The 16,395-nt window shown below is 42.1% G+C and overlaps 1 protein-coding gene across 1 annotated transcript in view; it reads right to left on the reverse strand.

Annotated features, from left to right (window-relative positions):
• Positions 1-16,395, reverse strand: part of SEMA5A (semaphorin 5A) — a 510,735-nt gene that overhangs the window by 59,126 nt on the left and 435,214 nt on the right. The window contains exon 15 of the mRNA XM_019521077.1: positions 11,762-11,987. Within this exon, the coding sequence (XP_019376622.1) occupies positions 11,762-11,987 (226 nt within the window). The remainder of the gene's footprint in view (positions 1-11,761; positions 11,988-16,395) is intronic.

The following is a 16,395-nucleotide window of genomic DNA, read 5'->3' on the forward strand; positions in this document are numbered from 1 at the left end:
CATAGCATGGACCCCAGCTCCACGGACCCTAGGCATGTGGTATGCTAGCTAATGCCTAGAGGTGTCTGTACGTGTGCAATTTCACTGGGACAAGCAGACAGAACAGTGTCTGCTTAGGGCTTTTTGGAGCTAATCAACAGGTTAACTGGTAACGTCCCTTTGTTCCTTCCTTGGAAAAAACTGTTTAAGAAGAACTTGAACTAATGAGAAGCTTTTGTGTTCTTGATGGGCTGATAAAAGCTCTGTTATCAGCTCCTTGCTGGCTCCCTTGCCTATAGGTTTGCAGACAGTATGAAGATGCAGGGAGAGGGAGATTGAAAAACTCAGTATCATCAACAGATGCATTCACTGCACACGCACCCTTTGCATCAGAGTGCTAGCCCAGGGCTGGGGTCTGGCAAAATTCCCGCCACTTGAGCAGTGAGCAGGGGAAAGCCTGGGATGGTGCAGGCAGGATGGGGGTCCCTCCCTAGTTAGAGTGTCTTGCTAGGGCTTAGCCACACCCCCCGCCCTCAGCTCAGTACTGTCAAAGGGAAAGGAGACCTGCTTTAGCATCCCCTGGCTTCTAGCCTGAGCCACTGCAGGCATGTACTGCCATTTCTTCAGTCCATGTCTGTGCAGTTGCAAACTGGCTCAACCAAGACAGATTAGACTAATCTGCAAAGATTGAATCAATTCAGGTTCAGGCCTTTTGAATGTCTGTCCATAGCCTTTAGGGCTAGATCCAGGATGGGAGGGAATACTCTCAATTATACTCAACTGAGGACTTAATTCATTCCTGATCCATTGAGCTACACTAGAAATGTATCAAAGCATACCTACAACATATGGCATTGATACAAATTCCCCTCTGTACTAAAGGAATTCTTCCCGCCATTGCCAACATGGATCACCTCTATTAATGTTAGCACTCTGGGACTCCTACTATAGAGGTAGAGTGCTGCTACTGCTTGAAGCAGAAACAGTTTGGGGGTGGAAGATGTGGTTTCAAGTCCTAGCTCTGTGGATGACTTTATTTGTGGGCTTGCCTAACTGTGAATATTTGGAATGCCAGCCTTATGCATGTGATGAGTGAGGCATGAGAAGAAAGTGCCAAATTTTGTCCCTTGCTCCAACCCCTGACTTTCAAATGGCAATGTTTCAACTGGACTGCAAATCATGACAGAACCCTTCTTTCTTAGGTTCCACTGGTCAGTATTTAGCTAGACAAAATGTTGCAGCACTGTATCATTTTACAATAGCATTAGGATGTAGTGGAGATCCCACTGAGGGGAGAATTTTCAGTCTGAAGGGAAATGTGTGACCTTATTTCACGTTTTCTCATTAATATATCAGATTTCTTGCAGTAATCCAGTTTTAAAAATGGCTTTACAGGAAACCTCAGGGGTACCTTTAGCTCTAAAACATAATAATGTATAAAAGACCTATTTAATGTAAAATTCTTGTTACAGCAAATGTTTCCTTGTGTCTCTTTCTTTCCAGAGCATTACAAGAATATATTACTGTTAGCACTTTTTCTACAGCTTTACAGCAACTTATATAGTGTTCGTAGTCTTATTGAGTTTTCTGTTTAGACAAGAGTTATAAATCACAAGAAATTACCAGGTTGATTTGAATTCTGGGTATATAGTTTCATGTATAAATATAATAAAAATGAAATTATAAAAATATTGGGAGAAAGGAAAAACTATTGAACTCGGCTTTATTTTTTAATTTCATTTTCTGCAAGCAGTGTGAAGCTATCTATTCCCTTCCTGTAAAATGTGAGGAAAGGTTATTTTATACTCACCTTATTAAAGGAGAGACATATTTCCACAGTTTCTGCATTTCCCTATATTCCATGTCCATAATCTCTCCATCTGGGAGATAGAGGATATTTGCTATGCTTGGTACATTTTTGGGTGTATCCTCAAGTCAAGCTAAAAGGGCAAGACAACTCTGAGATGAGTAGGTTTCCAGCCCTGCTGTATGGATTACTCCAAAGATCTTTCCTGGGTTCATAATATTCTTGTTTCAGCTTGGTATTCAATCACTTCTAAAGGTACAGGAGGGCAAAATGAGCCTGACCATCACCTCTTCAAGATGACAAGGGATAAGATGTCTAGTTAACCTTATTTGAAACAGACCGGTCTAGCAATACAACTCTACCATGTTCTTTACAAGTCCATTTATAGCATCTGAAGAAGCAGGCTGCAGCCTACAAAAACTCTTTGAATGAGCTAGTCTGCCTTCCTTCAGATGAACAGAGTTAACTACCCCTAGCAAATGAAGTGGACTTTTGGAGGTGGTGATAATATTCACTTTGTAAATATTACGTTCCAAAGAACTCTTTGAAATTATTCAAGAAGCAATATATGGTATTCTCCTGAATATTACAGGAAAGCGAGCTAAAGCTAATGTTTGTGTACAAAAATGTGCCTCCCACCAGGTGCTCAAAAATAATACCAGTTTGTGGAAAGCCTCAGTGACCCATTGGGTTGGATTCTGAGGTCAGAATACAGGTGATGAAAAGGCAAGAGCCCTACCTCTGATAAATTATACAGTTTACAGCGTGGTCCAGAGCCCTGACACTCCAGCTTCAGGCGCATCTCTCCTTAATTAATTCAGGACACTGAAAGAACCATTATATTCTTATTTCAGAGTTCAAATGTTAGCGCTGAAGGGTCTTCTGTAAACTACTGGGATCTTCTTAACTTGGACTTCATGTGAAGAGCACCACAAGGCCAGGTGCATGCAGGGATGAGGGTGCATATTCCACTCAGCAAACTCAACCGAAGGATTTTCCAGTATTTCACAAGCATTAATTTAGCCTCACCATTTGGTACCCAGTAAAAAAGGGAAGAATTTGCTTTAAAAGTTAGTTTGGCTTATAAGAATGAAAAATTTTTCATTATTCTCCAGTCTGTATTTTACCTAAAGAACACAGATTGAAAGAACAGCAGGGAACCTTGTAGAGGGAAGAAGTTAACTAAATTTTTTCCCAATGTTTTGCAAATAAAAGTAACAAATCATGAATGCTGTTCCTCAGAATGCTGCCAATCAGCATGGTGTGAACTTGAAAACCCAGCTTGTATAATGTAAATAATATGTAAGGACAACAAATACTAATACAATATTAAGACTACATATTTTAATACAAATAATTCAGGTAACGTGCCCTGGGATAAAATTTATATTACTATGAAAACCTTATTTTCCTCCAGTCTCTGGCTTTTTGTGTTTAAACATGTTATTGTAAATTTCCTGTAACACAGGTTTCTTCATTTATTATATTAGAATCTAACTGAATACACAGCTTTCAAAAGTCACTTTCTTCTTATCTTGAAATGACTTAGCTTAGCCTTGATGAGCCAGTTGAAGAGATAAAATCACAGCTTGTATTCTTCCTGACAGGAAGACATTATTATATTCAGAATGTAGTTAAAAATAAAACTGGTGTAGATAACCTGTGGTGCTCGTCTACGGCTAATACTGTTATTTAATCAGTCTCTTCACAAGAGACTAGGACTAAACTAGAAGTAGGGCTAAATTACATCTTGCCTTTAGAAATTATTATTTCTTGAGGTTTGGGTTATTGTACTACATGGTGGTTGGAAATTTGGGCTCAGGTTTCCAGTTCTATTTATTTTTGTATTTTTTGAAAAGTTAACCTTTTTTTTTTCAGTGGAGAAGCTGGGAGATGAAAAAGAGATTAAAATGAAATATCTTGCTGAGACTGCATTATTGAAATGGTGGCTACAATCCTCCACCCCCTTTTTTTTCTAGAAAATTTTGGGCCATAGATACAAAGGAACTTAGATGCCCTGCTACTCAACAGAGTTCTTAACCTAAGCTTATGGATATACATTTACCCTGGAGCAATTTACCCTAGATTACACTCTGGAATGTAATTACACTGATGTCCAGAGCACGCACATGACCAGATCCCCTACAGCAGCTACCTGCGATAGGTGGGCACTATTACAGTGCTTCACCAGTAGGGGTCGGGGTGGAGGAGCCAGTAATACCCCATTGCACTAATGAAAATAACTAGAACTTAACTAGAACATAAAATTTACACTGGGGCAAAGTTACTGATTTTTTCATGGAGTAACGTTACCCTGGAGTAAGTGACTTATCCTGGTATAAAGTTGTACATCATAAATCCCCTTTTACCCTAGAACAAAATCAAATTACTCCAGAGTAAACATGTTGTGTGCTTTTTCTCTGTTAGTTGAACATATTCCCAACCCAACAGATAAGGCTTAGACATAATAGGTATATCTAAGAAACATCAACTCTATTATCACAAGACAACACCAGCGAAGAGTCTGTCGTTATTACCATTAAAAGAAGGAATTAAGATTATATCCTTTCCATGTACTGACACAGTACTTCTCTATACTTGCAGCTGCATGAAACTGCTGTACATATACCAACAAATCTACCTTAGTTTACCTATAGGGCATGGTTCAAATTACCTCAATATATACCTAAACTTACGAGTTGCGGTGCCGAATTTTTAGTCCCTCCTTACAAGTAGCCTATGGAAAATGCCTAAGTAGAGGGGAACACAACACTCAAAACCTAGTAAAGTACAGGGATGCATTTGAACTCTCCATTATGGATTTATGTTCACTTGCAATTTACAACACTTAACCATACTTCTGAGATTCTGAAGATAAGTGATTCAGAAGGTGGTAGGGGTGCTGCTGTTGTCCACGTTTTGCCCCCAAACCTAGTATATTTATCCAGCCCACACACTGTAGCCCTACCATAATCTGAAAGGATTAAATGCATTGCCCAAGACAGTGCTCCGACTGCCAGGCTATAGAAAACTGTAGGTGAGGGTGCTCCCCATAAGCCCCATTGAAGCTGGGTCACTGGACAGATAAGGACAGAAGAGTCATGGAGTGAGGAGAAAAAGTAATTGGGATCCTGCCACTTTAACCAAGTGGTTAGGGTTCTCCTCTAGGACAGCCTGGTTCTGGTTCCTTGCTGTATATGCACCAACTATGGAAATCTGATTCTGGCCTAGCACTGTGCTATGTGCAAACACTGTGTAAATTAAAGATCCCAAGATAAGGAACAAAAACACTTTCTCTCTCTCTCCCCCGCCAGGTGATTTCTTTTTGTGTGTAGAGGACTCTGTCTGTCTTGTTAGGAAAATTATTTCTGGGGGAAGCCTTTACTGATTATCAATTTGGGGCTGAGTCTGATCTGTTCTAGCAAAAGGGTTCAATTGCTGAGGTCGCAGCGTTAAGAAAGCTCTGACCCTCATGCTGGATAGTGAAAAAAACATGGGGTCTATTCATCACCAGAACCTTGCAGATGTGTTTGGAGATTCTGTAGGAAAAGAAAATCTTTGATGCAGGTAAGTTACTACTGAAATGAATAGAAAACTAACTGAACTCATAAAAACTGGTGTGATAAAAGAGTTTGGGAAGTGGATGGTAACTGGGGATGGTAAGGGCATTACATGTAGGTTTATTCAGCATAAGTCAGACTACTATTGTCTTTATCTTTTACATTTACTGACACATTTCCACTTAACAAGCAGACACAGATGGATTCATTTATAAAGGGAGACAGGATTTTTTGCTAGGCTTCAGCACACATGAAGAGCAGAAGACACTTTGCAGAAACAGGTTTCAAAAACATAACTACTTCAAAAAGAGTCAGTCCAGTTTTCTGAGCAAAAGAATAAGCAAGAGGAATTCCCAGGGATTCAGTAAAGAAACCAAGGGCAGGCTACTAGGTCACCTGGTAAATGAACAAGGTGCAGCTTGAGTCTAACTAAGTTACACAAGTATTGTGTAGGGGCAATTCTATTACCCCTTTTGGTTGCTGATTGCCCTCTAGAGACAAGCAGATGTCTCTCTATTCCTATAATGGGAGCACTTACACCATGGGCGGGCAATTATTTTGGGTAGAGGGCCCCTTACTGAGTTTTGGCAAGCCATCAACGGCAGCATGACAGGCAGCCAGGGGCAGATTAATATTTATTTTCTGAATTTTTTATGGAATCTGCAGGCTGGATAGAATGGCCTGGTGGGCCACATCCGGCCCACTGGCTGCATTTTGCCCACCCCTGACTTACACACTTAACAGGGCTAACAAAATCACGCCTGCACTTCAGTCAGGTAACTCAGAATTAGTATAAAACTGCACTTTACTTGGTGGCCTTGTTTATATCATTTAACTTCATAATGCTTGACTTACCGAATACAGGTAATAACCTCCTTTTGTTACTAAGGCTACTTTACTTATCATACACGGGTATTAAGATGCAACTGGTTTGTCGACTATTATGTTTTAATGTAAAAAACAAAGCCTGGAAGATCAAGTTGAACACAGGTGAATTAGTTAATTGATTACAACTATAAAGACCATAATAAATTAGTGAATAAACTATGTTTCCAGTTCTTGGTCTATGTGGAGCTGCAGGAAATAAAATGAAGCAAACTGTGCATAGTGTTGTATACTTCAGGGCCTTGTTACACGTTAATTTTAGGTGGCACTTGGAGGTCTTAACCCCTGGATTGTCCATACCAGGGGTAGGCAACCCCCAGCATGGGTGTCAGAGTGTGGCACATGAAGGCATTTTGCTTGGCACATGTACCTTGAGGTGGACAGTGGAGAAGGGGCTGGGGCTGCACTGCCACAACAAGGATCATTCCCCTTACAGCTCCTCCGCCATCCATCCCGGCACACAAACATCTTACAAATTGAGGTTGCGGGTGTTTTTCTCACTCTGCCCAAAAATGTTGCCTACCTCTGGTCCACACAGTAACACATGGAAGTAGTTTTAAGCACACTTTAAAAGGCAGCTCAAAGTTACACCACTCCAAGGCAGATTTATCTCTGATCTGGGTTACCCAGCTTGTGTTCTATTAATGTATGGCCCCTCCACACAGGTAAGCCATCCAAGTGTCAGTCTTCTAGGATGCAGTGTCCCCCCTGCACCCTCCTGTTCTCTGTGGACAAACTTTCCACTCCCTGAACTCTACTGCCCAGGACACCAAATCAACTCCCCCTCCTGCCCCTGAGAGTGTGACTTTCCTAGCTCAAGTTGTGTGACCCCATGCAAACAGCCTGCACAGCACATGCCAGCCAGCTAGGTTGCAGGGCATAGACAGGTCCAGGAGTGGGGTTTAGATGGGTGAGAGGGGGAACAAGGGAAGGGGCTGCATTGGGTCCCCATGAGCTGTGGCTTCCTCCAAAAGCTCCTTTCCTCACTTCTCCCACCTCCTAGCTTTCCTGGGAAGCACAACCAGCACACCCCACACCCCATTCCCAAATCTCAATGTATTAAAACATGAGACCTTCTTTAATTTATTTCCTCTTTATTTCTTTTTAAATTCTTTTATTTTTACTACTTTTTATTTTATCCTTCAATGGTTGGACAACTTCATTTTATCACCCTTCCCCCATCCCCATTTCCTTTCCACCTTCAATTTTATTATCCATCCCTATCCTATTAACTCTTCACCTCCCACCTTCACGTTCCCACCTCCATCCCATCTCTCTCATGCCCCGACCTAGAGCAGGGATAAAACCCTGTTTCTGGCTCACCAGTCCTCTGCTGGCAACTCACAGCTGTAGCTCTAGCCAGCTCCCTGCTCCCCAGCCCCCTAGTGGCAAGATGTAGCTGTACAGGTGGGGGAACAGTCAGTGAAAAATTTTAGTCTTAAAGTGTGACTGCTCTGAACTGGAGCTCGCACTAACACACATCAACATTCGAGCAGCTCTAAGTGCAGTGTGTAACAAGGCTGCCTACAAACTCATCAGGGGAGATCAACAGCAAATAGGTAGAGCCCTTTTCTCCCCAGCACCACCTGGGGTGATGAGGAATAATGGTAATAAGGTGATGGAGAATAGGTTTAGGTTAGAGATGAGAAGGCAATTTTTTTACAGTTAGGGTGGCCAAAATCTGGAACCAACTCCCCAGGGAAGTGGTCCTCGCCCCTACCTTGGGTAAATTCAAGAGGAGGTTGGACAATCACCTGGCTGGGGGAGGTCTTGTGAACCCAGCATTCATTCCTGCCTGTGGCAAGGGGTTGGGCTAGATGATCTGTTCAGGTCCCTCCTGACCCTAGCTAATATGAAACTCTGAGGCTTTTATTTATACTCCACTTGCTCACAACATACGTTTATAGACTTAGCTAACCCTCTTGGCTTGATTTAAAAGCACTAATACAAGAACAGCAAAGTACCAGACACAAAAAATATTTTTACTGACATCTGCCAGACTATTTAAAAAGTGGAAATATAAAAATGTAAAGCATGCGAGTTATCTATGGGTGGTACAAAAGAAAACCTCTTTCTAGACAGGTTTTAAAAATATTTTGTAAAAATAATGCTGGGACAAAGTTTAGCTAAGCCTCTTACGTGATATCATTGTGAGCCTGGCTAGCAATTTAGAAAAATGTAAAAGAGGCCTTTATCATTATGAACATTTGAGTTAAATGGATTCCCAAACAGATATTAATGAAAAAGAAATTAATATATATACATCCTATTTTCTAACAGGCAAAAGAAATTGTTTTTATACCTACTAATACATTTCAATGAACTTACTCTTACTTACTAAATAAAATTTGACTGGACTTCATCTAAATATCTCAAAAAAATAAATATATTTTGCTATTTTTTTTATTCAGAACTATGTGGCTACTAAGGTTCTCTCTAAGCTGTGTGCGTGCGTGGCCATGCACAAGAAAAAATCTTGCCACGCAGTAAATTTTTAATGACCTGTACCCACCCCAACCCAGCCACAGGCTGCTGCAGGAGTGGGGAGGGGCAGGCACACTGAGATACTCGTGCACTCCCAGCCAGGATTGCAGCCGCGGGCAGGTAAGTGTAACTGCGCTTGTGGGGGAGGGCAGGCAGATCGAGACCTCCACAGCGCAGAAGGAAGAATGGTAGGGGCAGGGCGCTGCCCTGCTCCCTCCTACACTGTGGGGATTGTCTTATGACCTGGCCCAGCCGGGGGCCCGTTCACTGTGAATGGGGCCCCAGCTGGGCTGGAGCAATTGCAGCCCAGTGGTTTATCCAGCACATTGACCGCCCCCCACCACCTCCCCTGCGCTGCACCTCTGGATGAGTTGCTGGGCACTCATTGCCCCATGACCCAGCCCGGAGTGCAGCGGCCCCTCCAGACACATGGCACAGGCAGCCAAGTGAGGGCATATGTCCCGGCCCAGCCCCCAATCTTTACATGGGGCAAGGGCGGGTGGGATCAAGGTGCAGTCAACCTGGTGCTACCATCAGGCCCTTCTGGACAGGCAGCCTGGTGCTGGATGCCCCCAGTAGCTCCTTTGTGTAACAACTCTGCAGGTTGAAACACCAGTTGCAGGGGTACTGCAACTGCAAAATATACTACTTTTTTTTTTCAACCTAGAATCAGGATCCAGAAGGAGGAATAGTTAATTATGTGACAGCTGAAAACACTGGCATCCACATGTAATTTTGGAAACATAACAAGATTCCTTTATTAGGGACAGAATGATCTGTGGGCCATCTGGGCCTAAAATGAGGGAGAGTTTGCTGAGAGAATTATGGAAGTATCTTTATGTACCTTGGTAAATCCACAGTGTGTCCATACCTTAAGTACCATGCCCAGTTCTGGTACCCATGCCTCCAAAAGAATATAGAAGAGCTAGAGAAGGTCAGAGGTGTGGAGGGGGCTTCCTGATGAGAAGAGACTAACAAAGCCAGGCCTGTTCAGTTTAGAAAAGAGATGCTCAAGGGGGGACATGAGAAGGATTTACAAAATACTAAATAATGAAGGTAAAGTCAATAGGGATTTATTACTGACTAGCTCTCATCAGTGAAGAACTAGTGGTCACAAAACGAAATTACCAGATAGTAAGTTTAAAATGAGCACAAGGCAGTTCTTTTTCACCCAGTGTGTTATTAAAGTGGTGTACTTGGTGGCTGTGTTGGTCTGAGACAAAAAGACATACAAAAACTAGCTGAAGATGGAAGGCTGTCCCTCCATCTTCATTTTTGAGGGACAGCCTTCCATCTTCAGCTCCCTTTGTCCAAAAATGAAGTTTATTTCCTACCTATGGGGACTTTTTACCATCTTGTACCATCTATACTTTTCTCAGAGCCTGACGAAGTGACTTTGATCTCAAAAGCTTGCAGAAAAGGACAGTTTTCTTGCAATTTCCCAGTTGGTCTAACAAAAGGTGTCATTTTGGAACCAAGAGTTTTAGTTTTCCGTATGTCTTGTTAAAGTGGAGAACTCACTGACACCAGATGCAGTGGAAACTGAGGAGTTCAGCCAGGTTTATGAAGGGTTTGGTCATGTTCTTGGAGGAAATGGGATATCGGTAACTATCAATGTTCCCTGTAAGCTGCTCACAGACTGAAGCAGCACATTCATGGACCACTGCACCTTAGAGGGAACATTGGTGACTACTGATGAAGGGAAAATAACTTAATGCAAACAAACTGTGTATGGAAAATACATTTAAAGTTACACACACTTTGGTGATGAGGTCTTTCCGTCTTCACAGAAGGAAACAAAACTTGAAAACAGTAGTGATAGCTAGGTGGCATAAAACTTTTATAATATAAATTATCCACTTCATAAGTTATGTATTTAGTTAATGGTCAAATGCATACAGTCAGTAATGGTTTAAAAATTACTGAACGAAAAGCTCTCTTCATCAGCATAGCCAATATTTAACAAATAAAATTAGATTTTGATAAAATATCTAACAAAAGTCTATTAGAATAAAAGGAAATGAAATAGTTCTCAAGATTTAAACTTCAGGGCTGGACACAGAAATTACACATAAACTGGTATAAGTGATTAGAAACCAGTTCAAATCTGTAACACAACAGAAGTTCAGGGCACACAAACTATTTTCAAAATGGCCAAAACTGGTTTAAAATAAACCTGGATGGATGCAGTATCAGACTTAACTGATTTAACTTAAATCAATTTATTGAACTTCTGTCCCAGATCCCCTCTAGATTCAAGTTAACTCACATCTCCCCTATCCCAGGCTGCTTTGTATCTCCCCTACAACTCCCATCTTGCAAGGTGGGTGGGCTAGACTTGGCTCAAACTATCTGCTCCACCCAAGCAAGGAGGCTTTCTCTAGCACCCCCTGACTTCTGGCCTAGGCCATGGCAGGCATATGACTGTATTGCTACAATCAAAAGTGAATATCTATTCACTTGCTTATTGGTTCAATCTAAGCAACTTAGATTGAAGATTGAATCAACCTGTGAAGATTGAATCAATTTAGTCTTGGGCTTTCTGACTGTTTGTACTTAGGCCAGTTGTACAGCAATTACCCTGAGGAGTTGATTTTGAGAAAGAACAATTCAAACAACTAGTTTACATATAAACAGCCCTCCTCATTTCAAGTGTGTTATTTGAATGGAACCAAGAGTAGAATATCTTTAACAGGGAGCCTGTTTCAAAATCATAATTTGATGACATTCTCAGCTGCAAGATACAGCATTCTATTGGGTATTATTATCTACTTACATTGCAAAAGCATAAATATAATTTATCTAACTCTCCAACAAGGTACAAATCCTACAGCCTGGGGTAAAAATACCTAGTTATCCTGTGATAATAAGTTAAGTCTAGAAAAGTATAAGCTAGTTTCCCTGTTGTGATCAATATGTCCATATTTCCATTAACATTTCTATTAGGCAAAAACACAGCAAGACATGAAGATCCACTCTTACAAAAATGGAAATAAAACCATCTCACTAGCAGATGATATCATTCAGCTGCTCTATTTCTGCTTACCATCTGTGGAGCATCCACTGGTACCATCACTAGAACAATAACGCATTTCAATCCTTTGTCTTCCCACTTCCAGCAAATTTGGGTCAGGCAGTCGTGCCTTGCAAGTATATCGAAACCGTTGTTCATAGTGGCCACCATTGTCTGAGATATTGACTGGAGTCCAAGGAGTCCATGGGGTGGTTTTTTTTAACTCTGGACAGGAGTTGGTGTTACAAGGTTGATACTCCTAGAAGAAAATTAGCAATTATTTAAATTTGCTGCACAGTAAGGACTATACAACCCAAGAAGAAACTTTGATCTATCACTCTTTATTTCCAACATTTATCCTGGACAAAGCATGATGAATTTTAGCATTTCAAATTGAAGGATTTTTCTGTTTGTAGGGGTGGAAATCTATTTCCTTTTGTGTGTCTAAATGGCAGTTTTCTAGTTGTCTGCCTCATGGTTTTTGGCTCTCAGTTTGTGATTTGGCCATTTAAGTGTATGCACTGGTTGGGCATATATGCAGCTATGTTCATGCATACCCAAACGTAAGTCCTGGAAAAAATAATGTGGTGGGGAAAGCCCCAAAGCCACATGTTTTACCCCCAATACTTGAGTGCTTAGGGTACCACCATACTACAGACTTGGCATTACCAAACTCTGGCACTGATCATACCTCTGTTGCTACTTTTAAGGCTAAGGCACAGCCCCTTGCATTTACCCTCCACTGACTGAAATGAATAGAGGGTAGCACAGTGGGGAATCTTCTGCTGCTTTGGGAGTAAAAGCCAAATGTATGACCCAGAGCCTACTTCATCTTCCTAGGGCAGCACCCACTGCACTGAGCCACATACCCTCGTTCTTGCCTATTTATTTCCTAGACCCATGTATCTCCATCCTTGAGCTGTCCCAGGGCAATCAATAGGATTGATTGCCAGAGAAGGGGCATAGATAATGCCCGACTGGTGGCATGATGCCTGGTGCCCTCCTCCTGGAAATCAGAGACATAGATTCAAGCTTGAATGAGGGAGCTAGGACCATTCAACTCCTGGGGCTAAGCTATGAGAAAGACTTTTGCATCTAGAGACTAAAATCTACTAGTACTGTATTTCTGGCTGCCTGTATTCTTGTAGATTAGACCCCTGGAAGATGTTACACTTAAAATGAGAATAACTAGTTAATCCCATTTTAAAATGTAACCTGGCCACACCTTCAGATAATTAATGGTTTTACAAAAAGCAAAACCATCCACAAAATTATTAAATGAAAATGGTTTTAATGGTGCCTTAAAATGAATCTGTACCTGGGTGGACTACACAGGGGCTTGCATAGGTCCAACATGGTTCCTGCCAGCTGCCAAACAGCTGATCACTGGCAGCATGGGAAGAGGACCGGGGCTAGAATGGGCCTCAGTGCAGTCCCTGTCTTGCCCCCCTTGTTGCATATGTGCATAGCCAGTGTGTATCCTACTAAGCATGCAGTCTCTGTGCATACAGCAATGTATTCACAATGCAGGGGAAATGGAATTAATACTTGTGTGTAAGTGGTATTTTTGGTACTAAGCTAGAAAGCTGCCATTCAGATGCACAAAGGGAAATAGAATTTCATCCTAGTTGTACACAGCAAGCTGTTATTTACATTAATAAAAACTAGATTCAGCTATATCTGTAGCAACAGTAAAGTGCAAACTCAAGGGTATGATGTGCTGGATCTATCATTTATAGCAGCTAAGGCATTTATACATCTCAAACTCAAAAAATGAATTAACTATAAATGCAATATACAAAATATTAATTAATTCCCTGGTTAAACTCTGGCTGGTGACAAAAAAATCTACCTAATCTCCAGGGGGTTGTAGTGTACGGGCCAACAGACATATTTTGCTTTAATTATACACATACGACTGTACTAATTTCAGTGTTGTCATAGAAGCATAACTCAAAGTATAATATTCTTAAGAGATGACATTCTCCTAGCTGAAAGATCTAGCCTTCCACTATTTATTATTTACTTATTTGCTCATGTCACAAGAATGTAAATATCATTTACCTAACTCTCACAGGGGGAAGTAAATTAATGAGTCATCTTGTGCATAAATTTTGCTATGTCATTTCACTCAGTATTTTCGGTTTTCTTTCTTTGAAAAATCAATTGTAGTTCATGTTTATTCAGAGCATATGGTGTTTACTGGAATGGCTTTATCTAACTGCTACTTTGAGTGTCATGGCAAGGGAAAGGAGCCTTAACCTTTATAGGTTGACTTCTGCTGTCACTTACACAGCTGCAAAACCACTGAATTCAACATCTGCACAAGGGCTTGTTTTGTCTTTTAATTTTTTTTAATGGTTATACAGGATGGGCTCAGGTCTCTACTCTTCTGTGTTGTCTTTCTATGGGTACTAAACCAGAACAGTTAAATTGTTCACCTACTTGGAAAACATCTACATAAACAAACTTAACAAGGCAGTAGAAAAGCAGGTCCCAAGCAAAAGGTGCACATGTTCTCTGGCAAGGTGGACTTCAATTTTATGGCAGCCTCACTGGTTTAATTGAGACGAGAGGAGACTAAACACAACTAACAGCTGTTTCTAGAGAATGACAGTTATCATGCCTTCTAGTTAGGGGTCAGTGCCCTTGCACACAAAGACTGGCATGCTAGGCCATTCTCATCCATAGGTAGGGTTTGAGTCTGTGTGATCCAGTGCACCACAAAGTGTTTTAACTACTGGCTTGCAGACTAGGTATGTGTTCACCAGCTCTCCTCTTGTAACTGGCCCAGTGGATAGCCAGGAAGAGACACTATGTTGGGTTAGGAAGAGGAACTCAAGTGAGTCGTTCAATGAGGTGGATGTTGCCTTGGAAGACCAGGGACTCTCTCCCCAGTGGGGTAGAAACTGTCTGACTGCTGTTCATATAATAGCATTTAAATGTGAAGTGCAGTAACCCAGCTTGAAGAGGAGGGATGAAGAGTGCTTTGAGTAGTGCCTAGCCCAGGGGTGGGCAAAATACGGTCCACGGAATGGATACACCCCACCAGGCCATTCTATCCAGCCTGTGAGGCACCTAAAAGGTTTAATAATTAATATTTATCTGCTCTTGGCTGCCTGTCAAAAACGACAGTAGGCCCCAGAGGAAACCGACAGGACCCAGCACCAAGGCTACTGTGTGATCACCTCTGTGTAAACTACATAAAAACATGTAAATCAGGACAAAAATATTTTTTTAAATCAAATTAATAAAAGTTGTAGATGTTCAATTTTTAGAATATAATTTGGTATTTTTCTGGTTCTGAGATGGTAAAACCCCTTGCTGAAAGGAGTATTTCTGGGGGCAAGGGGAGGGACTTCTGGTGACAACGGTTGGGGGTTAGGGGGCAATACTTCCAGTCCCAAAACAATGACTGGGGGGTGGGGCATCTGTCAAGGGGCAGGGCTACCCATGCAGCCCTTGACAACTTGCCAAAACTTGGTAAGCGACCCTCTGCCCAAAAGAATTGCCTGCCCCTGCCCTAGCCCATGGCCTGGTCTCCTCTGTGAGAGGGAGGGCTAACATCTGACTGGTTCTCTGCATAAGTCCCCTAATCAGTTGGCTGTAGGACTAAAAATTGGGAGGACTCTCCTCCTTCACTTTACTTGTACAAATATGTGTATAAGGTGATCCTAATTTCCCAGAAGCTGAAACAGAGTTCAAACTTCTCATGAATGACAAATATTTCAGTGTTGCAGCTATGTAGGTGCCGGTTAGGTCCCTGGCAGACATTACTTCCATAAAGAAAAAGGTAATATCACTCAACAGAAACTGCCATGTGACCAGCTTCACATTCAAAGACCAAGCTATCCAGAGGAGAAAAAAGCATCTTGGAAACTTGCTCTCCCAGGTTTTATGAAGATCCAGGGAGACACTGTGAACCAGGTTGGTGCAGGGGGGAGCATGCAGAAGAGGCAGGGCTCAAACTCTCCAGTAACCTTATGAGGTGCTTTTTTCGCATGTGCTTGTCCTGCCCACAGATTTCTGAACAAATCCTCCCCCCCACCTCGCCTCTGAAAACATGTCACTTGAGTGTTTGTTTAGACTGGGTTTCAGAGAGAGGTGCTAATGGCTTCTTAAAGAAGCACCCTTGAAATCCAGTTGAAGAAAGAGAAGTGGGGCAGTGAGTCATGGCATCTGCTACTGTGCTCTGGGGCAGCAGTTAAGCCTCAGTCCTCCTGCAGGAAGGCAAAGTGAGGAGGTGGCGAAGAGATACAGAGCAGTCTACACTGAGATACTTAAGAACCTGGCCAAACACTATCATTGTGCGTGTGGCATGCCATGTGTCCAAATCTGGGAGTCATTATTGAGGATCTGGGAGTCATTATTGACTCCAAGATGAACATGAGTCGGCAATGTGGGGAGGCGGTTAGGAAGGCCAACTGCACCTTGTCGTGCATCCACAGATGCATCTCGAGCAGGTCCAAGGAGGTGATCCTCCCCCTCTACGCGACACTGGTCAGGCCGCAGCTGGAGTACTGCGTCCAGTTCTGGCCGCTGCACTTTAAGAGGGATGTGGACAGCATCGAGAGGGTCCAGAGGAGGGCCACTCGTATGATCAAGGGACAGCAGGGTAGGTCCTATGAGGAAAGGTTGCGGGACCTGAACCTGTTCAGCCTTCAAAA

Source organism: Gavialis gangeticus, unplaced genomic scaffold, assembly GCF_001723915.1.
Source record: "Gavialis gangeticus isolate Ggan-Ray unplaced genomic scaffold, GavGan_comp1, whole genome shotgun sequence".
NCBI classification, from domain to species: Eukaryota; Metazoa; Chordata; order Crocodylia; family Gavialidae; genus Gavialis; species Gavialis gangeticus.